The following is a 25194-nucleotide window of genomic DNA, read 5'->3' as shown; positions in this document are numbered from 1 at the left end:
GTAAAGTTACTAAGGTTTATACTAGCACTGCTACTGAGTCTCAGCTCTTACCCGAGTAATCAAGCTTGCCTTTTATTTATATTTATCTTAATCATATCATGATGACATGCATATTCTCTTGCTTCAGTCACTTTTATTGTGAATCAAATTGATAAAGCAGAACGCGCTGAGGTGCTTTTGGCATCTTCATCCAATAGGTGTGAAAGGGGGCCAATGATTTTGGCACAGCCTGCGTTGGCCTGGTTTGGAAGAAGGAAGATCCTGTCCTGGATCGAGAGGTAAGACTTGTGAACTGGCCGTTACAATTCGTTAAAAACATTTAAAAAACTAATTATTTTTTAATTAAAATTAAAAAAAATGATAATTTCATGAGTTGGTGTGCAAAAGCGTCCATAGAATATGGCTCTATGGGCATTGGGTCTGGGTTTTTGCCGAGCTGGTTTTGCACGAAGGTCCACAAAATAGTAGGCCTCAGCCTGTCTGGACATATAAGCCAAGTGGGCTACTGACACCGTTTTTATAAAAATATCAACAGGGCTTAAAACCCATGATCTGCCTCCAATCAGTGCCCATTCCTTCTGACGAATTCTCGGTAAAAGGAGAATAATGAATCCTCTGGCTACTTTCAACGAAGATGGCAAGCAATGTGTGGGAAAGTTAAAAAGTTTCCTTATTTGGTGTTGGGGAGCAAGTCAACAAGAAGAATATATAGAAAATTTCATCTCTCAGCTCTGGAGTACTGGTATCAGAACTTCAGCAAGTACTCAACTAAAACACATTGATAGTGTGAATAATTCGGTATCATATAATAAATTAATTAGAAGAGGGTTGGGAGTTATTATTTAACCATGTTAGGTCAGATCAGATCGAGACTGTTAAATCTTGACTATCTCGATGCTTTGACCTAGTAAGACATTATTATAAGGCCAAAAGGCTTATTCCCCCATCCAAAGTTTACCCCACGTCCAAAATCTCGTTTACAAGATTTTAAAAACCTATATATTCATCTATGATTTAATTTTTATTAAATTTTTTTATTTATAATAAAGTTAAAATCGTCATTCTATTATTAAAATAAATAAAATTATATTTTATTTACCCTCCGATTTAAAAATAATAATTTTTTTCATCAAAAAATTTGAAAAATTATATTTTTTTTTCTTATTAGGGTTTATATTTTTTCCCTTGATTCTCTAATGATCGCAGTTTGACCAAAACTGTCATTATCTCATCTTCTCTCTTTGCCATCACTGACGACACCGGATGAAGCCCTAACACGACGAAATCCAATGAAGTTGGAAGACAAAGATGCCATCTTCTTCAGATCCATTGTGTTTCTCCAAATGAAGCTTTCGTCTTTGTTCAAAGCCAAATCAATAGAAACCGTGACAAATTCTTGTTGGCTGGAGCCAATTCAATGAAGCCTCTTCATTTTCAGGCTTCACTCACTGGTCTTCGTCTAGTGTTGGCGGTGGTAGAGGGAGAAGGATGGGACGACAACAGTCTTAGTTGGAATCTGGTTGTTGGAGAATGAAGAGAAAGAAAGTAAACTCTAGTGAGGGGGAAAATAAAACTTTTTAAACTTTTAGATAAGGGGAAATTGTTGTTTTTTCAAACTAGAGAAGAAAATGAGATAATTTTATTTATTTTAATATTAGTGATAAAATGATGATTTTATTTGTACAACTAACAAAAAAATTAAATAAAAGTTGAATGATGGATAAATATTTAGGTTTTTGAAACCTTGAGATGGGATTTGAAAATGGAGTAAACCTTGGGTGGGAATAAGTCTTTTGGCCTAATTATAATATGAAAAAAATTAATGCTCTTTTCCATCGATAGTAACCTGTATCTTTCTCCTAATAATACAAGGCATAGCGCCAAAGGCCACCATAAGGCCGGTTGACAACTTCGCCAGCAGGAACCTAGAAATAAGCTCAACCTTACTTTATACTGCTCCAACTGACTTGAGTACATGAATCTGCCATGCATTTCATCGTCAGTAGCTCTCTGAAGTAAAATGTCTCTTTAAAATACAAATTAATCAGTCAACTGAAACATTCCACATGACTTGGTTTTCCAGTCGATGCAGCCTACGTTGGACAAATTTAAGTCTTGAACGTGAACAAAGAAGGTGTCTAGTTGGTTAGTAGATTGAAGAGAGACATGGAAAGAAAAAGAAAAAGATGCATAAATTAAGTGAAAAATTGGTGATATGAAGAGATTTCGATTGTGTTGCATGCCAGCAAAAGTAAGAATTTAGCTGAAAAGCATCTTTGTTTTAGGATGCTGATTTCTATTGGATAATTTAAGAAGGCCAAAGGACTATTTTCCACCTAAGGTTTGCTTTTTTTTCAAATTCGCCCCGTTAATTTTAAAAATCTAATTTACCCACCTATAGACCGTTAAAATTAACTGAGTCCGTTAGTCATATCATTTAATTTAAGTTTATTTTTAATATTACAGATAAAATAATATTTTTATTCTTGAAACTATTTTTTTTAACAATTTATAGGTAGATGGATTGGATTTTCAAAGTTAACGAGGGGAATTTAAAATAAAACATACCTTGGTTGGGACACAATCTTTTGACCATTTAAGAAAATTATACTTCAATCAGACATGACTTAGCTGTCTCCATGCCAATTTTTAGGCCATCATTTTGGCCCACCTTTTAATTGCTCTAGTCCACAAGATTTTGGAACAGTCAAATTCGGTGATTTAAGAAGACAAAAATCTCCAATTGCGTTTGGTCCCTTGACCTACGCAATAATGAATGTAGTTAGAGCTTTGATCAGACCTCTGTTGCTATCTCATTTCCAATACATGCATATTGCCTTCGGGACGACTCTCATGAAGAAACGTGTTCACTTAATTTTTTTGAAACATGTTTTTTTTTTTTTAATTTACTGAAAATAAAAATATTTCTAATAAATAAACATGAAATAATATTTATCAAAAAGCATGCAAAAAGTGTCTAATAAATATTATTAGGGGCAAAGGACTATTTTTCAGCTAAATTTTAGTTCAATCTCATTTTTTTTTAAACTAATATTAAATTTTTTGTTAAATATAAGAGTAAAATCATTATTTGATAATAATATTAGAAAATATATAATTTTATCTTATTTTTTCTTAAATTTTAAAAATTAACATTTAACCTTGATATCTGAATTTTGAAAAATGACTTTTCTCTTTAAATCCCTAATTTTTTCTTCACTCCTCCTCTGGCCATCAGTAACCAACGTGATTAGAAGTTAAACCACAAACAATATCTAGATTTGGATGACGTTTGTCATCCTTCACTGAACGATAGAGTGTTGTCCATTCTCTGGATGACGTTCTTCATCTATTCTAGATGACAAGAATCATCCAGATCCGGACGATGAAGAGTCATTCAATGAGAGAAAATTTTAATTATTTTAATATTATCGATAAAATGATGAATTTATCCCTTAATCCTAATAGAAAATATATAGGTGTGTTCTAATAGAATAAACTTTAGATAAATATTTAAATTTTTTATCTGTTATAAATATATCTTTATTATTTCAACAAAATTTAGATGAAAAATTATCTTTTTTTCTATTATAAATTCAAGTTATAACATCCATACATAAATAATGTACATAGAATCAACCATAAACAGCAGTTGGTGCTGTAGTGTTTAAGGAGTTTTGAGTTTTATCCCCAGAAACATAAGCAAAGTACTTTACCCTGACCTTCTAGCCCATCTCAAAAGTTGAAACCTACCTCATAGTTTTCTTTCCACTTCCACACGTAAACTCCTCTTGGCTGTCGAGTCACTTGCCCTCTCTTTTCGGGAAGGTACCAAATTTACTATGCTAACTTTGATAACTTATATTTATTTTTGGAGGCTTTCTGGGCAACATATTAAAGCACAGTAATGCCACAGGAAATGATTTAGGTAGCTGGTGCAGGAGGTGAATAATTGAATCCTGTTTACTTGAGTAGTGAAAATTGATGAAATGTGCCGTACATAATGTAAAAGGAAGTGGCAGAAGGACCCAAGGTGAGATTTTGACGTGGATGGAAAACACAAATGGTAGGACAAAATACACCAGACGCGAAATCAGTTTCGATGTATTGCGTATAAAACGGTCTCCAATCTACTGACACTCCTTTAGAAGGAGGCAACTTGTTTGTGGGTGTCCGAGCCTGGATGAGCTGAGCCTGAGGGGGGGAGTGTCCTTGTTCGAGACATTAAAGTTTTCAATGTGTACAGTGATACGGTAATTAATATCCAAGATATGCAAAGCTGTAACCTGACATCAAGTTTTTGAGGCCAAAAAGATTTATTCCCATAAAATCACACTTATAAAATTTAAAACGCTTAAAATTTTGTTTATGAGTTAATTATTATTATTATTTTTTTAAAATAAAGATAAAATTATTATTTTATTAATAATATTAAAAAAATATAAAATTTATTAAATCTTTTTTTTAAATTTTAAAAATTAACAAATTCATTATTATCTAAAGTTTTTAACTTTAAAAAATTATAATTTTTTCCCAAACTTGAAGATTTATTTTCATCCTTCCGACCACTATCTTCAATATCGACAACCTCCTTTCTCTACCTTAAAAAGTTGATCAACAAATTAGAAAACACGATAACTTTCTCTCTCTAGATCTCTTTGTCTCGATGAAGAGACTATCTCTTCATCTCTTCATCGAGATGAAGAGATCTGAAGAGAGGAGGTCGTCATGCTAGAGATATTGGCATTAGAGATGATTGTCAAAAGTGAGAAGAAAAAATTTTAGTTTTAAAAAAAATATATAATTTTTCAAAATTAAAAGACTTTAAGAAGAGATGAAATTGTTTATTTTTAAAATTTAAAAAAAATAATAATAAATTTTATATATATTTTTAATATTATTATTAAATTTTACTTTTAACTCTAATAAATTTTTTTTATAATAATTGGTTTGTGGGTAAAATTTTAAAATTTTAAAATTTTATCAATATAATTTTGTAAACATATGATAACTTAGGTGTAACTTGAAAGAACGTAGATGGGAAATAGTCCTCTGGCCGGTTTTTAATATGTTTCTACGTACTACTTTTATAGCCTGCATCCTAGGTTCCTGCCAATCATAAATTTAGATCCATTTTAACGTTATTTCCGTGACTGAACATAATCCACGGCTATTTATAACTTAAGCAAGGAAGGCATCTTACGTTGCGCTGTATCGGACGATTGCTCATGCATGAATAGCAGAGGAGTCCAACAAGGCTATCTCAGAATCCGGTTGGAACGTATTAGGGTGATGAACACGTGCCAATGATCATCGCCATTGGTCGGTGGCCGTAACGTGCTTGCTGAATGTATACAGACAGAGCCCCGGCCCTTGACCAGTGATGTAAAAGTCATACAAACCAACGCGTGCCGGTGACTCGGTTCAATTTCTGAATTAAGTTCACCAACAAATATAAATAATATAAAGCCAGAGCAGCAGTAGATCAAAAAGAGTTTCGGTTTTAGAGATCTTTTCGGGGCTAAGTAGACTTGTCAGGGCAATATTCAAAGTGATAATTAGAAAAAGGGAATGAGAGCCATAGAGCTAGAAGATGACATGAGTCTCAAGTTTTAGTTCTATCTTAATAATCATATTACTTTGTCTTTGTCTCTTCGCTTTATTTCATTTGATCCCGTGTTGCTGGTATTGCTCAACTCAATCTCACCATTTTGTTTGCTGTTATTGAATGATCGTCTTACCTTCAATGATTAATCAAATTGTGATGTTATTATTATTTTATGTTAGTTGATCAACCTAATAATGATATGTTGTTATGCTTCTTCCTATTTTGTAATTCTTTTCTATATTGTATTGTGTATTATTATGCTTATATAAATGATATCTTTTGTATATCTAAAATATACATAAGTAGAATTTTTTATTTCATATTTCAATTATTTTTACATTATCAAAACCCAGGGTTTAGAACAATTTTTTTATTGAGAGATATTGATTTATATAATTCAAGCTTCAACTTTGTAAAATTTCATCCTCAAAGATCTGTTGATATAAGATTTGTTATGACTGATGTTGGATTGATGACTCAAAATCTTATATAAGAAAAGAATTGTTGAAGTATCTCAACTGGGAATTACGTTGGTTGTGGGTATATAAGTGTGGGAAAAAGTCTTATCCTTTGAACTAATTTTTGAGGTGAGAGAAATCCAATAACACTTTTATAGTTATAGAGACCCAACAAGTGATTTCAATTCTTCTCTCTTGTGCCACCAACCTCTCCCTACAATGGATAGTGCTCTTGAAGAATTTTTGTATGAAAAACTTGAATAATCATGTCTTCGATTCAACGTATTGATTCTCTTGTTGCAACAACTTCACAAAAATCAATCAACACTGCATTAACAAGAAAAATCCTTTTCATTATGTTACAACCAAACCATTTTATACTACAAGTCAGATATCATGCGAAAAGGAAATGTCTTGACCAACTTGTTGATAACGTTTCTATCACTAAGAATCTTATAGTGGCTTTTGATTGTTGTGGAAGCCATTGTAGGACCTTCAAACAATGACTTAGTTGACAACTCTTCACAATCTTTTACATGAATTGAGAGTTCTAATAATGAAATTGTTGCACCTCTTGAGCCTTCTTTGTCATTGTTTCCTACCCCTTCTCATTATTTGCCACCTCATGTCTAAGAGTCTAGTTGTGCTTGTGTATCTAATACTCAAACTTTGTAATTACCGCTTTTATTATGCCTAGGCTACATTACATGAACCTCACAATTTTCATTTTCATAAAGCTTAGTTTGATTCTTTGTGGAAAAAGGCCATAGAAAAAGAATTAAAACTCTAGAGAAAAGTTACACTTGAGATTTGATTGACTAAACTCCTAAAAGATCTATCATTGATTGTAAATGAATTTATAAGATTAAGACTCATTTATGGATCAATTATAAAGCTCGTCTTGTTGCCCACAGTTTTATAGAAGAATATGACATCAACTACAAATTGATTCATTATTTTCTTATAATATAGTTAATTGGCTCATTTACCAAATGAATGTAAAAAATGATTTCCTCAATTGTGACCTTACTAAAGAAGTCTACATTAAACCTCTTCATCGCTCTTGGATATCATCATATATGGTTTGCCAACACCAACATGTGTTGTATGGCCTAAAGCAAACACCTCATGTATGGTATTTAAAATTTAACACCATTGTTGGTTAACTCAATTTTAAATCTAGTTTATATGATTTTGCTCTTTTTTACTTAAACAACTAGTCATAACTACTCTTCTTCTAGTTTTTATTGATGATATGATTGTTATTGATAATGATATCAAGGGTTAGACACAACAATGAGTCGTGCCGAACTATATTAGACATAGCTTGTTGTGCCCACAAGCTATGACCTACAAAATGGTGGGGTCTTAATGGTTGTGCTTACCCACAACATAGCAAGACCCTTTGTGGGTCTTTAATGGGTCAACCCGCTATATTATATATTTATTTATATTTTAATTTTTTTGTGGATTGTGTTGGGCTTGTAGGCACACCCATGGGCTATACCTTAAGGCCCTAATACAACCCAATAACCCATGGGTCTAGCATGATTGACAAAATTATAAGTCACCCCAAAATCAAGTAAGACAAGTTGACTCGCTTGACATTTCTATAAAAGCATTTGTAAGCTTCAAATTTTTCCTCATTCTCAGTTTGAAATGTAGTTACTTGATCCTCTATATCATTAATTTTTAGGTTTAGAGGTTCATACAAACTCACATTGGCTCCACCTTTTTCAAATAAAATGTATTAAACATTGCCTCGACAAATTTGATTGATAGTAAGATTGTCTCTTTTCTTTTTGAACAAAATGTGAAACTCAGTTTTTTATTTAGTGTTCTACATTTAGATCTGACATTTCATTACACTCTAATAAGGAACCTTGTATATTTGACAACAACTCACCAAATATTGCTTTGCAATGCATATTGTTAGTCAATTTCTTTCTACTACATGATCCATACACTTTGCTATTGTACTTCAAATTCTATTATATGTCAAAAAGCCTATATATGTTTCATGGCCTACATACATTGCTAAATTAGTACTCCTTTGGATCTCGTTTGTTATTGTGATGCAGACTAGACAGGAGATCTAACAAATCAACAATTTACAACTGGTTATTGCTTTTTCATTGCTTCATCTCTTATCTCTTGGTGAAATAAAGATTAAACAATTGTGTCTTGTCCAACATAAAGGCAAAATATAAGACCCTTGTCAATGTCACGGCCAAACCTCTCTGGTAACAATGGCTTCTTCAAGATACATGGGTGTTGTTCATCAATCCAGTACTCAAATTTTTCTTGTAATAATCAAAATGTCAATTAAATTGCTTACAATAAAATTTTTTATAACATGCTAATAATTGAGATACATGATTGTCTTAATTTAAACGATAATAAATGGATATGATTATCTCAATTTAAGTGATAATAAAATGGTACACTCTTATCATGAATGTCAGTTTAAATATCAATAATGATGTATAATACCTAAATTGACACTTATTTTGGGTGAAAATAACATAACTCTTTGGGGCCATTTGGTTATAAGTTTTAAATATTACCTTGGTAATCTATCTTTTATTTCTTTGTTTGGTTTGTCAGTAATAAAATATTACAGTAATCTTCTATTACCTATGCTGATATGACAGGTAATATAGGTGATAATCTGATTACCACCTTCACCTTAGGTATTTAAAGATTATCAAGGTAATCTTGATTTTATTATAATTATATTAGTATTTATTAATTTTTTAAGACAAAAATAAATTTATTTTTAATTAATATGACAAATAATATAAAAAATATTTAAAAATAATTATATTCAATGACATTTAAGTAAAATAATTTACTAGTATTCTTTTATTACCTTTAACCAAACACAATAATTATTTATACCTATCAAATTTTATCAAACATATTAATCATTTATACCCAATGATATTTTAAGTAATCTATCTTCAAAGTAATATTTCTATTTTAATAATAAAACATTATCCAAATCAAATGTCCATTTAAGTGATTAATCTAGTGGTGGTATGATTATCTTCCCTTATTTGATTAATCTAATATGAAATGGTAATGTACTCTTTCCAATTTGTATTATTATCCTCTGTTGTATTTCGGCATTTCAATTCATTTCATTCTTTGAGTATTAGAACGATCAAAACAAAACTTCTTTTTCTTTCTTTTTCCCCTTATCTTCTTCATCGTCATCATGTCTACCATAAGATAAAGCAAATTAAGTTTGGGTTGTATTTGGATATATACATATTGAGAAGAGTAAGCTTTGGCTATTATCTTCTGGTTTTTGAATATGGGCACTGGTTGGAGAAGAGCCTTCTGCACAACGATACCCCGAGATTCAGAAATCACCACAGCTTCAGATAAGCAACAACACTTTGCTAGTCCTAGTAATAGTCCAGGCCCCAGAAGTTGCACAAGGCTAGGGTTTTTTACGGCTAGTAGCAATCCTTCTACTCCTCGCTTGCAGTCTCAACCAGTCTCAAGCCCCAGCTCGCCTTGCCGGAATACAACTCTCGAAGCAGCTTCCACAAATGAGAGTTGCAGAGTCCAATGCAAAAGCACACCCAAATCAACCAAGAGTCCTAAAACATTACAGGGTTCTAACCCAACCTCTCCTCGATCCCCTCTCAAGTTATCTCTCTTCAAGAACAGCTTCAAGTTCAAAGTAAGTAAATTTAACAACAAAAAGCTTTGACATTTAATCTTAGTGGTGAGGTTCGTAGATCGGATAGATTGATAATATTGAAGTTTGACTTCTTTGTTATTGTTTACAGAGTAGCTGCGGAATCTGTTTGAACAGCGTGAAGACAGGTCAGGGCACAGCCATCTACACAGCAGAATGCTCACACGCCTTTCACTTCCACTGCATAGCCTCCCACGTAAGCAAGCATCGCAGCCTCGTCTGCCCCGTCTGCAACGCCACCTGGACAGACGTTCCTTTACTCTCCGTCCACAAACATATGGGCGCTGCGGAAAACCCCCATCAAAACCACATCGACTCACACAACAAAATCATCAAGACTAAAATAGAAGAAAAGAAGATGATTGAATCTTCCCCCAGACTTGTTAAATCCTTCAAACAAGAACCAAAGCCAGAATCAAGATCCTACGATGACGACGAGCCATTGATATCTCCGACTGCTGGAGCTGGTCGTTTCATTCCCATACCTGAGGCAGATGAAAATGTCGAAGAAGAGGAAGATGATGTTGAAGAGTTTCAAGGCTTTTTCGTCAATTCAAAATCTTCATCTTCTCTCAAATCCGATCAAGTTCATTTTTACGACGGAGATTCACGGCATGTTCAGATTAGACTGTTACCAGAATCTGCTGTTATATCTGTTGGTAGGAATTATGAGACGTATGCAGTAGCATTGAGGGTGAAAGCACCGCCTCCGTCACCAGTCGTTAAAAGCAACAACACGGCGTCGCATCGTGCGCCTATCGATTTGGTGACCGTACTTGATGTTAGTGGCAGCATGACTGGAGCCAAGTTGCAAATGTTAAAACGCGCCATGCGTTTGGTTATTTCCTCTTTCGGCTCGGCTGATCGGCTTTCTATTGTGGCTTTTTCTGCAAGTTCTAAGAGATTGTTGCCTTTGAGGAGAATGACGGCTCAGGGTCAGCGCGCTGCTCTGCGCATTGTTGACCGTCTCGTGTGTAGTCAAGGTAATAGCTTGGCTGATGCTTTAAGGAAAGCCACTAAAGTGCTTCAAGATCGGAGAGAAAGAAATCCAGTTGCAAGTATCATGTTATTTTCCGACGGTCAGGATGAGAGAACACAGGTTAATGCCGCAAATCAACGGCGACGAGGAAGCCACGCGTCCTCCACGCGCTTCGCTCACATTGAGATCCCGGTTCATTCATTTGGTTTTGGCCAAAGCGGCGGCTACAGCCAAGAGCCAGGCGCGGACGCTTTTGCTAAATGCGTTGGCGGGTTATTAAGTGTAGTTGTACAAGATTTACGAATCCAGCTCAATTTCGCCTCTGGCTCAGCACCTGCTGAGATTGCAGCTGTCTATTCATGCAATGGAAAGCCGACTATCCTCAGCTCAGTCTCGGCACGGCTTGGAGATTTATACGCCGAAGAAGAAAGGGAGTTACTGGTGGAGTTGAGAGTCCCTACGGCGGCGGTTAGATCCCATCACGTGATGTCAGTGAAGTGTCTTTACAAAGATCCCGCCACTCAAGCAGTCATGTACGGCGCAGATCAAGCGTTTTTAGTACCATGCCCGCACGCCGTTAGATCATCAGCACCGAAAATCGAACGGTTAAGAAATCTATTCATCAGTACCCGAGCCATAGCCGAGTCACGAAGATTAATTGAGCACAACGATTTTACCAGCGCACATCATTTGCTAGCGTCGGCGCGAGCTCTTTTAATTCACTCCAGCGCCGAATCAGCTGACGATTATGGGAAAGCGTTGGAGGCAGAATTGGCAGAATTGCATAGGAGAAAACAGTATTTGTTAGCGCAACAACAAATGACGATGCAACGTCGAAGAGCGGGCGAGAGGGAAGCGATGGTTGTGACAGATGAAAACGGAGAGCCGCTTACTCCGACTTCGGCTTGGAGAGCGGCTGAGAAGCTGGCTAAAGTGGCCATGATGAAGAAGTCGATGAATAGAGACAGCGATTTGCACGGCTTCGAAAACGCTAGATTCTAATTATCATATTTTATTAAGAAATTAAAAAGAAAAAAAATTGGACATGGCGCCGGTAGGGACAAGTTGGCAGCAGACGGCGCGGGCCTTTCTGCCTTAGGAGGAGAAAATTAGGCCCACTCTTCGTTGATTGGGTGGTTGCATTAAGCTTGTTTTTTGTATTGAGAGACTCCATTTCTTTGTAGGGATTTATTATCATCATCAACATCTTAGAAAGAGCTGTAAATGCTAGTGCAATGGAGTTTTTAATTTGCCCTTTTATCTTTTTTGTTAATTATGGTTTCATTTGGGACAGAATGAGTATGATGATTGAATCATATTGCCTTTGATCCTAAAATTATCAACTCTTAAGACTGCAATGATGGGACTAAGTGCCAAAAGAAAATTTGAGATAAGGATGCCCCTTATTTTATAAAACAATAAAATTATCGGGGTAAACAATGTACATAGGCAGTGACATATTATTATGTAATTAGACGTTATTTTATCTCTAATTTAAAATTATCCGATTACATACTAAAATATCATTGTTTGTAGATAAAATTGTGTATATTATTTATACATATTGCATTACTCTTTTTGTTGGTGCTGTAAGCATGAGAGATTGTTTGAGCAAATTGTTTGTAAGGGTACAACACATACATCTCTCCCACTGCCCCTCGCATGAATTGTATAATTGAAACCAGTTCATTGTCTGGTCCATGTCTCGGAGTCCATGGTCCATGAAGAGCAGACTCACCGACGGTGGGGATTGCATCAAACATAACTGCACAACCGTAGATGTGATCATGTGAGGGATTATGATTAGGGACCACCCAATTCCCATCAATCCTCTCCTCGGTGTATACCAACACATGCACACACACATTGTGATTTCTCACTTCTCCTTTGCATCACTTTAGCAACACGCTTCTTCTTCAAGTTGATATTCTCAGTTTCAGGTCATTATGTTAGTCCCAAGAGATTCCTATACTTCATAGTCCTACAATATGGGGAGATCCCATGTTACTTATTAGTAGCAAGTATGAAATAGGATGAGAAATTGACCATGAAGAGAGTGCCCTTACATGCTAAAAATCACTTTGTATTAGGGGGAGTAGGCTTCTCCCTCCCCCTCGAGGACAGAACAGTTGGTTGATATGATAAACAGAGGACAAAATGAGGAACATACCGTAGCATGGCATCACGGACCCAATGACTCTTTTTACTTTATAATCACATTTCGTCCGCAACACAAGGCAAGCTGTGGTCTGCAAAGACCCAAAAAAGTACTATGTACTTGTTGTCTTTGGATTCCCGGGTATATAATTTAATATAATATACTAGGGACCAGTTTACTGATGATCTCATGGTGGTCTTATTCCTTGCGTCCCCAATGATTAATGGTGCTGAAGCAAACCCAGACTACACCTCTGTTACATCTTTGAATCTGGGTTTGATTTAATGACGTAGCTGTCAGTCTTCTGCCTGGTGATACACTGTATTCTAGCAATGATACTACAGGGGTTAGTTTTCTGGGATAGACCAATTAATCTCAATAAAGAAATCTATAACAAAAGATCCTTTGTCTATTAAGTGTGTAGATTAATTACATGGATTTATAGTATCTTGTCTATTAAGTGTGCAGATTAATCACATGGATTTATAGTATCCTTAGACCATAAATTCCAAAGAAGAAAACGGTAGAAGGATCAAACTCACTTCTATCCTAAAAAGTTGAATGATCACAAATCAAACTCAAATGACGCTCAGGAAATATTGTCATAAACAAATTAACGAATTAAAAAGATCCCAGACAGGATCTAAGTCGTTGCATAATTCAAATGAAGATTACAGCACTGTAAAGACTCAGAGTGAGGACATTTCTCTTTTATTCAATTTTTAGGAAGTGAATGAAGTGTCATGAAAAACCTTGTATTGAAGCTACTTCTGGGCTTGTTCTATCTTGGCTCGGATCTTCTGCTCTAACAGAGATGTATCTGTTTCAAGGCCAAACATTCTGTTAAGAGCATGCATATTTTCAAGGGTTTCATCCAGAGTCCGGCTGTCGCTCCCATCACATCTTAGGTGCTGCATTGGACCATGAAGAAGCTTATTCACAATACCGCGGCTTAGATCATCAACTGCCCTCCTTGATTTCTTTGAGATATCATCACCCATCTTTGACAGGCATTTCTCTAGCTCTGCCATTCTGATTCTTTCTGCATAAGCCCTCAGTTTCTTGATGGTAGGAACAGTCTCCAACGAATCCCTCCAAGCTTCAAACTGTTTTGATTCCTCACCGATAATAGCTTGAGCTTCCATAGCTTTGCGGAGTCTATCCTCTTTATTAGCAGCCACAACTTCCTTAAGGTCATCAACATTGTAGACTCTAGCAGTTTCAACATCTTCAACACATGAGCCAACATTACGAGGAACAGAGATGTCAATAAAGAGCCTCAAACCCCCGACTGTAGGATCAACAGGTGGAAGGTCCTTGACATTCTCTTTGAAGAATAATGGAGTTTCAGATGCTGTGCTGGTGAAGACCACATCAGCTTCAGCAGCACAGACTAGCACTTCTGAGAGAGGTTTGTAAATTATCTCAACACCCTTCATCTCCTCACGAATAGCTGCAACTCTCTCCTCAGATCTGTTTACAACCACCATCTTAGTGCATCCTTTTGCTACCAAGTGTTTTATCACAAGCTTCCCCATCTTGCCAGCTCCAACAACCAACATGCGGGCAGTGGCATTTGAAGATTCAGGAAGCTTCATTAAAGACAGTTCAACTGCGGCTGAGCTGACAGAAACAGCCCCAGCAGCAATGTTTGTCTCTGCTCTAACCCGCTTTCCAACAGTGATTGCATGCTTGAACAGTCCACTGATGTTCCTTCCAAATCCAACAACTCCTTGCCCAACTTTGACAACTTGTTTAACTTGAGCAAGGATCTGTCCTTCTCCTAGCACAAGAGAGTCAAGTCCAGCTGAAACTTCAAACAGATGATGGGTAGCATCATTGTTATACAGCAAAAACCGGTGCTGGCATAGCTCAGAGACAGGGATACCACTTGTCTGTTAATGGATACAATATTAGTAAAACACCTTTAATAATTTGAAAATTCTCTTAATAAAATTAACCGAGGATACCAATTTTAAGAAAGTAGATGATGTTAACTTATACAGAAAGATGTCACTAACATTTTACGCATAAATCAAGGTCCTTTAAAGCCAGGTTACTATCATATTAATCTACAACTTGTAAAGAGAAAGATTTTCTCAAGGAAGACAAATAAACATGTAAACATAAAGGAGAAGAATATATTCACCTTTGACATCCATTCAGTCACTTCTTTAACCCCACGATGTTGAGAAAGAGCTAGAACATATATCTCCATGCGGTTGCAGGTGCTAAGAACAGCAGCCTCTTCTATATGATTTAGATTACACAACTCTCCAATGGCCCGTGGCCATTCTGCTTCTGGTATGGCAAGTTTTTCACGCATCTCAACAGGTGCAGTGTGAACACTAAGACCAATAACAACAATGCTGCTCCTTTCCTTTGTATATCCTAAGAGAGATCATACATAAAAATCTCAGCAAACCAGCACCTTCATACCTTGCCAAAAGCATAAAAAAACTCTCTAAAATTCATGGTGATCACTGCTACTCTGAATATCCTTTAATTGTAGCAAGGGTGATAGAACTCTCAAGATTCTAGTGACTCCAACATAACAACAAGGTAAACCTCACTAAAAACTGTTATTTACACGAGGAATAGATTTTTGTTCCCCATCATTGAAAGCATTGAATCTAAGGAGTGTAATGAATCATTCATAACAAGAGACAAACACAAATTAATAGTTCAAATTACAATGAGAGGAGGCACAATTTCATAGTTATTTCAAAAGGTAATATTTGTAATCAAACAGCAACCTCTACCCAGTTTCAACTGACAAAATCATCGCAATTGATACCTCAGATTTCTATGCGGAAACCAACATTAATTGAGCCTTTGAATGCTTACATTGCAATGAAAAATAAATAAATAAGAAAAGGAAAAAAACTAGAATACAAAATCTTATCCGCAGGGTAATAGAATAGAAATTATTGACTCCCCTTTTACAGCGCAAGGATAAAAAAATTAAGCAAAAAGATGGTTACTACTCCTAATTCAAACTCTTACAGAATCAAAACACAAAACCCATAAACTTCAAGCAATGCATTCATCAAAATAGCGCAATTAAAGATAAATTACTTATTTAACACCTAAAATTCTAAAAAGGCTAAAAGAACCAAAAAAAAAAAATCGAAAACTTACGGTCAGGCGCGGAGGTCTTGAGCTGCTCAAGAGCGGAGACGATGGAGGCATCAGATGAAGCAGTAACTTGGCATCGAAATCCACTCTGAAATGTTCCCTCATTGCGACTGGGTTTACAAAGGGCACGTAATTGCTGACCCCTCACAAAAGAACAAGGCGAAGAAGAAGAAGAACCGGAATTCAATAAGAAAGCTTCCATCTTAAAACCGGCGAAAGCGGTGGAAAACCCAGTGGAGAAGGCCATGACCATGATTCTTCTTACGCTCAAACAAAACCCTGGCCTTAAAATAAAAACGCTGCAAAGGGTTTTGTTGAATGAGAGCGTTTGGTTAGTAAATTAATCAAAATTTTGCAATGTGTGAGAAGGCTGTCATCATCCCTTTTAAATTGGTTTCTGAAATCCGATTGGCGGGTGGAACTCACCTTTTATCCATTCTAGCTTCCTTGGGTCCCACACCACGTGGACTGCTCTAGTTAGATTCATTTAGTTAATTTAGTTTTTTTCTATTTGAATTAAATATTAAAATTATTTTTAATCATAAAATAATAATATATCATAAATATATTTATTATTATATAATTATAAATTAAGTTTAAATTATAAATTACACTACTTTACTTCCTTTCCGACTAGATGATGTTAGCAGTGATAGCATCAAAAATAAAAATATGTATCGAATAACCCATGTTCCTAATGAGCCTTGAATTTGCCTGCATCCAATTTATTAATTAATATTGGTAGTAAAAAAAAATATAAACTAACGCGTCACTCTATAATTCGTTAAATTACTTGTGAAAAAAATTTAATGGGTTATTTATATTGAATCGGTTCTTCTTTTATATACAATACCAAATAAAAAAGACGAGGGGGGTGACAATTAGATTGGATGATCTTCGTTTAGGGTTAAAATTTTATAAATTATACTAATAATTGTACATATTCTAATCTTCTTTCTCAAGAAAAGCAAACATAAAATTGCAGAGTTGGTTGTTTCAGATTTGGAGTAATGTATTGCCAAAGAATGCTTGCATTTTTTTTTATAAATTATATGTCTGCATTAGGTTTTACGAGGAAACACACACATGTCCAAAACTTGTTCTTGTTGGGGAAAGATTTGGCTTGAAAGGAGCTTCGTTTTCTTTTTTTAGTACATGAATTAGGGTGCATTCCAAGGCAAGTGCTCTACTGGTTGGCAGCGTGCAAAATTTTTTATTATTACTAATACTACAGACTGAAACAGGCAAACTAGTTGATATTTATTTATGATTGCAACAGCTTTGTGTTTGGTAAACACTAGTTATTTTGTGGGGGATAAGACGATTTCCCACCCAAATTTAATCTGAGTCTCAAAAACACACTTGTAGTTTTTTAAAAATTTAAATATTCATTCATAAGTTAATTTATGTTAAAATTTTTAGTTAGAGATAATGATAAAATGATCATTTTATCACTAAATCTTAAAACTCTAAAAATTTATATCATTTTTTTTTATCTTTAACTAAAAATTTAAAAAAAATTAACTTATAAATAAATATTTAAATTTATAAAATATTATAAATATATTTTTAAAATTAGACTAAAACTTGAACGAAAAATAATCTTTCGACGTTAAAAGAAATTCATTTCAATCAGGGGCCTCATAGTGACCCAATAGCTTGGTCTAAGGTATTGGACCAATAAATCAGAGTTACTTGGCGACGTCAGTCCATTGTCTTACACAAGGGAATTGGGCCCGTAAATTAGCTTCCGTTTGGAATGGCTTATTAGGGTCTAAGAGTTAAACTTACTAAGCAAATTTGACAAAAATATTGTGAGTTTGAAAAATATTAACATTGCAAACTCAAATTGTTCTAAATTGATAGATGTATACCAGGCGTCTCCTTTCTAGTATTCACGTTCTAACTGACTATGCTTATTAGTTTATAGAAAGATATACGACAAGTTGTATAATGCACGTAAATATATACGACATATCATTTTTTTCATATTAAAGAGAGAATTATAAAATAATAAAAAATCGACTATTAAGAAAATTTTACAAAGTTATATTACTTTGGATTGAATAATGATAGCCAAATGATTATTTTCCTCTCAAGTTTTCATGAACGATATTTCTCACTTTATAAGTTTAAAAAATTTATTTTTTCCGTTAATACTAAAAATTTGACGTTTGTTTTAACAATCAAATAATATTTTTATTATTTTTATAATAGGGTTAATACATCTCATACTCTTAATGGTACAATTAAATTATATTTTCATTATAACTATTTTATATTTTTATTTTTTTTCCATGTCTTCTTGTTTTCTTTTTCTTTTCGATCATTTCTCATTTTTTATTGTCAAAACACCCAAGAGGGAGTCAATGGATCCGAACATACTTGGGACTCGTGTATGCAACAAGACAACTCGTAGTTGGTGGCAACAACAAGATCCAACCAAAAAACAATCTTGTTAGCAAAAGAGAAGTGACAATAGAAAGTTATACACACAATTGAAAATATGAAGACAATGAAGGAGTCTAATTACACTGTCGTATGAAGTTGAAAGTTTGGTTGGTAGCAATACAAGGTTGGCAACAACAAGAGAAGAATAGTTTCGCCAACGACTTTTTAATAATTTTTTGTTTTTATATTTATTAACAATGGTGAATAAAAATTTTTTGTAGGGTGAACATTGTTGTACAATTTTTGCCTTTTCATCAACTTTATAGAAAAATTATCTGATTTTATTAATAAATTAAACATATAAGTGAAAAAATGATTTTTTAAAATTTCAAGAATGAAAATATATTATTTCATCAAAGATCAAGTGTGAATAGTAACAGAGACACAAGGATATAATGAAGTTATCTCTGTATATTTTTTTTTTTATATAGTCCACTTTTGAATTTTCCGAATGAGTATTGTTATATAATAATAAATATCCAATTAAATATCGATAATGATGTATTATTATGTAATTAGATATTAAATTTATCTTTTATTGAAAATGATTTAATTACATATGACATACTATTATTGATACTCTATTCAGTATTCGTTATAATTACATATTATATTATTGATTCCATATTTATGATAGCGAAGTTGCAACCACAAAAACAATCCTAAACTCATTCCACCATGAATTTTCCCCTTCGCATTGGCTACGAATATTAAATTACAAAATGAAAATGGAAGTCTACTTAAAATAATCAAATTCACATAGAACACATATAGTTGACCTGCCCACAAACTCCGACTCTCTCAACGCATTTACTTCATTTCAGATGTAACAGTGATCAGTCTTCAAAGGTCAAATTTTATTTTTAATCTCAAAAATATATTTACTATCAAAAAAAATTTTAAATATCTATTCATAAATTAATTTTTATTAAATTTTTTTATTAGAGATAGAATAAAATTATTATTTTATCCCTAAATCCTAAAAATTTATATCATTTACTTATTTAATTTAAAAAATTAATAATTTTCTCTATTATTAAACTTTAAAAAATTATGTTCCCTAGGTATAAGTCTTCCATCTCTAGCAACCAATTGCCATTCCTATCATCGGTCAACTTTTCCACTATCTTTTTTTTTAGTCATTGAAGTTCACTAGACCGATTTCGTTAGATAAAGATGAATTATTTTTATCGGATAAAGACGATTTATCTTTATTTGATGAAATTGGTCCGGTGTGAATATCGATGGCTAGAAAAGAAGGTGGTGGAAACGTCGATTAATGATTAGAAGAGCATTCGATCGTTGAAGATGAAAGAAAAAATCGTAAAAGAGAAAATATTGTTTTTTAAAATTTAATTTAAAAAAAGAATTGTAAATTTTTTAAATTTAAAAGAAAAGATAAAAAATTTTAAAATTTAATAATAAAATAACGAATTTATTCTTTTAAGTATAATAGAAAAGGTAGACAAAGTCCTTTGACCAGAGGTTGATTTATTGATAAATCTGTGGCATGAATATGTTGACACTTGACGAGACAGTAACATCCTAAATTTCTACAAGAAGTTAATATATTATTATTATTTGCCTTTCCAAGTGGGAAGTAGCCAGGAATACCCGGAGAAATTTCATAGTCTTCCGCTTTCCATTTTTCTAAGCCACGTGCTAGCAAGGTTTCAGATTTGATCAAAATCACTTGATACTTTCCTCTGAAAAATCAGATTCGGAGGAAAAGTGTAGCTAGCGGACATGGCAGAAATAGTATTATCACCTCTTTTAGAGGTGGTTCTAGAAAAGCTGGCAAATCCTTTATTGAAAGAAATCGCTAAAAGAAGCGGACTGAAGAAGGAGGTCAAGAAGGTCCGACGTTCCTTACGTGTAATCCAAGCTGTTCTTGAAGAAGCAGAAGAGCGACAGTTAACTGATAGAGCTTTGAGAATCTGGTTGGAAGAGCTTAAGGAAGTAGCTTTTGAGATGGAGGATTTGCTTGATGATTTCTCTCCCGAGGTTTTGCTTTCTAGAACTCGTGAAGGGTTTACTCAACAGGTATTAGCTTTTGTTCCTTCTGTTGTACAATATGGTGATATGTTAACTAAACTAGAGCAAATCAAGGGGACATTAGAAATGTTGGCAGAAGAGACGTTTAATTTTAATTTGAGAGGGGGCGCTGTAAATACTAGTGGAAGTACAAGTAGAAGTAGAAGCAGAAGTAGAAGAACGGGCTCTTTTATTATTGAATCAGAAATTTTTGGAAGAGAAGAAGATAAAGAGAGGGTGATAGGGGTTTTATTATCAACAGATGATAAAGCTCGTGGAGAAGTCTCTGTCATCTCCATTGTTGGCTTGGGTGGTCTCGGCAAGACAACACTTGCTCAATTAGTTTTCAATGATGAGAGGGTAACAAAACATTTTGACATGAAGATATGGGCATGTGTAAATGATGATTTTGATGTGGAAAAAATCATGGCATCAGTCATAGAATCTGCAACCAAGAATAAATGTGACTTGTTTGGGATGGATGTCCTGCAATTTCGACTTTATGAGTTATTGTCTGGGAAGAGATATTTACTAGTTTTAGATGATCTGTGGAATGAAGATGATCAAGAGTGGGATAAGTTAAGAACTTTACTGGTAAATGGTGGGGAGGGAAGCACAATAATTGTTACCACTCGGAGTGAAAAAGTTGCATCGGTAATGGACACAAAATACATCCATCATTTGGAAGGCTATCAGATGAAGATTGCTGGAATTTACTCAAGCAACGTGCTTTCTCTCGTCTTGAAGAAGACCATACAAACCTGTACCCTATTGGTAAACAAATAGCCAAGAAGTGCGGAGGGGTTCCTTTAGCTGCAAAGAGTTTGGGAAGTCTAATGCGCTTCAAAAGAGATGAGAGAGAGTGGTTGCTTGTCCAGGAGAGTGATCTCTGGAATGTATCTGAAAGTGAAAATGGAATCTTACCTGCCCTAAGGTTGAGTTACTGTCATATGCCATCACATTTGAAACGATGTTTTGCATACTGCTCGATATTTCCTAAAAACTACATAATCAAGAAGGATAAATTAATCCAGCTGTGGATTGCGGAAGGCTTGCTTCAATCGCCGAAAGGAATAAAATCACTAGAATTTATTGGAAACGAGTATTTTGATGACTTAGTATGGATGTTTTTCTTTCAAGACATATACGGAAGTGACAATGGCAATATAACCGAGTGCAAAATGCATGATATCGTTCATGACCTTGCACGTTCTGTTGCAGGAGATGAGTACATTATGCTGGAACATGGTAATATAGAACAAGATCTCTCCCACATTCGTCACTCATCAATCATTTGTAATTTCAGTTTATCCACAATTCCAGATAATTTATATGAAGCAAAGAAGTTACGAACCCTCATCTTAGTGTTTCCAAAAGGTGATCTTGGAGAAGTTCCTCCTGCTGCGTTTTCAAGTTTTAGATACTTACGGGTCCTTGGTCTGAGTGGTAGTGGCATCAAAAGGTTGCACGAGTCTATTTCTTCCTTTATATTTTTGAGATACCTAGACATCTCTAACACAGAAGTTAAGGAATTGCCAGATAGTGTTTGCAGCCTTTGCAGATTACAAGTGATGGACCTTTCTAATTGCTTTGATCTTATCAAGCTACCCAATCAGATGTCCATTATATCTAAACTGAGGCATTTAATTCTAGATGGCTGCAGTAGACTAACCAAAATGCCTCCTTCGATTGGGAAACTTGTATTTCTTCGAACACTGTCAATGTTTATTGTGGGAAATGAAGTAGATGAAGGGCTTAACCAGCTGCAAAGTCTAAACCTTGGTGGTCAGCTTAATATCAGTCATCTGGAAAAAGTGAGGGTTGCAAGAGACGCAATGGAAGCTGACTTAATAGGAAAAAGGAACCTTCTGTCATTGAGCCTCTCATGGGGAGATGGTGATAATGGTTCGAACAGGAACATTGACAATAGTGACACACATGAGGAAGTTCTCAAATACCTCCAACCACATGGATACCTAAAAAGGCTGTCTATAAGAGGATACCAAGGAAAGTGCTTTCCACGATGGATTGACGCTATTAAACTCCCAAATATAACTGATCTTGTATTGATAAACTGCAGAAGATGTGAGTATCTCCCTACGTTGGGCAAACTTCCCTTCCTCAAGGTCCTTTACCTGCAAGGAATGAATGCAGTAAAGAATATTGGTCCTGAGTTCTATGGCCAGGGCACAGAAAGAGCATTCCCATTATTAAAAGAGCTAACCTTTATGGATTTCCCTCATTTAGAATATTGGTGGAGTTCTAACAGGAGAGAAGAATTCCCTTCTCTATTAAAGTTGAACATCACCAAGTGTTTTAAGTTGAGAAATATTCCTCCGTTTCCTTATCTGCAGCATCTGGAGTTACACCATTGCAACAATGTGATCTTGTGGTCTGCATCAAAGCTAACTTCTGTAACCAACCTTGTCATCAATGGATTCACAGAAGAGTTGGCTCTTTTAGAGAACTTGCTTCAAAATAATGCTCTTCTCATGTCTGTAACAATTAGCTCTTGCCCAAAGCTTCATGCTCTACCTCCCAGTTTGGGAAAGCTCATCAATCTAAAATCATTGACAATTCGATGGAGTAAGGAACTAACTTCTTTGCCTGAATTGCAAAACCTCACCTCTCTGGACTCTTTGGAAATAATTGAATGTGACAGCCTTGCTACACTGCCAGAGGATATACAGACTCTGAGTTCTCTTCGAACTTTGTCAATTGAGAACTGCAATAGCCTTACATCGCTGCCACATAATTTGCAATTTCTCACCTCCCTTGAGCATCTAACTATTATGTATTGTCCAAAATTGACTTCTTTGCCGGAGGATTTGCAACATCTGTTCTCTCTCAAGAGTTTATCCATTTTGAATTGTCCAGGGGTCGCATCTCTTCCAGGAGGGCTAAAATATGTCACTACATTGCAGAATTTGGAAATTCGCGGCTGTTCTGGTCTGAAGGGTTTTCCAGACTGTGTAGCAAACCTTAACTCACTCAGATCATTAACATTAACAGATTGTGATAATCTAACTTCTCTACCGGGAGGTCTGCAATACGCAAGTTCCCTTCAGCATCTATCTATCCGAGAATGTCCAATTCTAGAGGAGCGTTGCAAGAAGGATACAGGTGAAGATTGGTTGAAAATAAATCACATTTCACATGTATATATAGGATCACCAAACTTCGCCAGTAGCTCATCTCATTGAAACTTGAACTATCTTTGATTGCTTTCAAGTAAGCAAAATGCCTTTGGTTTCATTGCTTCTTTTACTTTTAATTAGCATGGCAACAATTTGAATTTGACACTGTGAAAGAGATGCATTAGCTTCATGAATTCATGTGCATTTGAAATTGAGCAACTCAGCAGTTTTTTCTGGGCTAAGAAAGCTTTTATTAGTAAACTGCTCATGATCCATGTTGATTATGCCATAGTAAAAGCAGAACAGTTTTGCTGCTCTTACACGTTTCCATCTCAGAAAGTTCTTTTTGTAACCTTACTGAATGAAGATGAACACTTTCTGAATTGTAATAAATTTGTGTCAAGTTTCTGTTTGCCTAAACATAAATGAAATGCATTGATGGTGTTGAACAGAGGGTCATGATATTGTAGTTAGAAGTATTTGGGATACTAATTCATTAATTGGAATTCTGCATCAGGAGGTGGACATGGAATTCTGCATCAAAAAAATTAACCAGAAAAAAATATTTCCACCTATCAACCAATTTAATCTTTAAAAACCCATCCATGCACCAATCAAAATTCTAAATCTAAACCCACTGATAGAAAATCCATTTTTTTTTTGGCAATAATTATAGTTTCTACTCTCAAATCACACCCTAAACTAACAAATAAGTATTTCCACAAACTAAGGACCATTTTCAAACTCAAACACAGTAGATTCAAATCGAAATATGCATATCTGAATCGAACTGAAATCAAGGGCAAAAATGAGAAAAAACAAAGACAACCAAACTGATTACTAACCTGGAAACTCATTTTGGAGATGATTTTGATTGAAAAAGTGAAGAAAAACCAAAATCTCAAAGCCGAAATCATTGAAAAGCTGAAGAGTGAGTAAGAGAGGTAGACCTTTGAAGTGAAAAAGCCTCAGGTACTAATTTTATATAATCAACGCTATGTGTATATATATATATTTTTATAAATATATAAAATATATATAATTATGATATCAAATATTATTTAGGAGTGAATATACGTAATTTTATTGATTTTATATATAAGGGTGTTTTCACAAAAATGATTTTTCTTAATTATATCCCTACAATACATAAAATATATAAAAAATTGTTTTAAATTGTTTAAATAATTAAAAAATGTGTAATTAAATTCTGGAAAATTAATTAAATGCCCGAAATGTAAATACACAAAGCAAAAATGTCCAATTTTATCAATATTAACAAAAGTGCCCTTCAAATGTGAAAACACCAAACTACCCTTTAGTAAAAATGAAGTGAAAGTTGAAAATTTACCCAAATCTATGCAAACCCAGCCACACGAAAATGCAACCCAACCGTGGCAATTTTCAGCGGATTTTGCTTTTTTTTCGGCCACCAAAATGGTTCAAAAAGTTAGTAAATAAATCCTTATTATGTTTTTAGATGACTGAATGCAGTTTTTCAGTTTTTTGGGTTAGAGTT

The 25194-nt window shown here is 34.5% G+C and overlaps 3 protein-coding genes across 6 annotated transcripts; 2 read left to right on the top strand and 1 right to left on the bottom strand.

Annotated features, from left to right (window-relative positions):
- The first annotated feature begins 9272 nt into the window (after nucleotides 1–9272).
- Nucleotides 9273–12017, top strand: LOC123229054 (E3 ubiquitin-protein ligase WAV3-like). Its single transcript, XM_044654623.1, has 2 exons — nucleotides 9273–9760; nucleotides 9870–12017. Exons 1-2 carry the CDS (start codon nucleotides 9386–9388, stop codon nucleotides 11757–11759), a joined length of 2265 nt encoding a protein of 754 aa, XP_044510558.1. The 5' UTR covers nucleotides 9273–9385; the 3' UTR covers nucleotides 11760–12017.
- Nucleotides 12018–12288: 271 nt separating this feature from the next.
- LOC123230068 (glutamyl-tRNA reductase 1, chloroplastic-like) lies at nucleotides 12289–16411 on the bottom strand. Of its 4 annotated transcripts, none has more exons than XR_006505009.1 (5): nucleotides 16057–16411; nucleotides 15065–15306; nucleotides 13668–14810; nucleotides 12824–13241; nucleotides 12289–12738 (listed from the first exon to the last, which is right to left on the bottom strand). XR_006505009.1 is itself a non-coding variant. In XM_044656170.1 (3 exons), exons 1-3 carry the CDS (start codon nucleotides 16304–16306, stop codon nucleotides 13680–13682), a joined length of 1623 nt encoding a protein of 540 aa, XP_044512105.1. In that variant the 5' UTR covers nucleotides 16307–16411; the 3' UTR covers nucleotides 13488–13679. The 4 variants fall into 4 exon arrangements, 1 of the variants encoding a protein (XP_044512105.1); XR_006505010.1 differs by having other exon boundaries at nucleotides 12928–13241; XR_006505011.1 differs by having other exon boundaries at nucleotides 12824–13234.
- Nucleotides 16412–20250: 3839 nt separating this feature from the next.
- On the top strand, nucleotides 20251–23741 carry LOC123229635 (putative disease resistance protein RGA4). The gene is made up of 2 exons (XM_044655553.1): nucleotides 20251–21192; nucleotides 21261–23741. The coding sequence occupies exons 1-2, from the start codon at nucleotides 20251–20253 to the stop codon at nucleotides 23739–23741; spliced, it is 3423 nt and encodes a 1140-aa protein (XP_044511488.1).
- Nucleotides 23742–25194: the final 1453 nt, after the last annotated feature.

This window comes from Mangifera indica, chromosome 11 (assembly GCF_011075055.1).
Source record: "Mangifera indica cultivar Alphonso chromosome 11, CATAS_Mindica_2.1, whole genome shotgun sequence".
Lineage (NCBI taxonomy): Eukaryota > Viridiplantae > Streptophyta > Magnoliopsida > Sapindales > Anacardiaceae > Mangifera > Mangifera indica.
The sequence above is the reverse complement of the archived record's forward strand: the minus strand, read 5'-3'. Positions and strand labels throughout refer to the sequence as shown.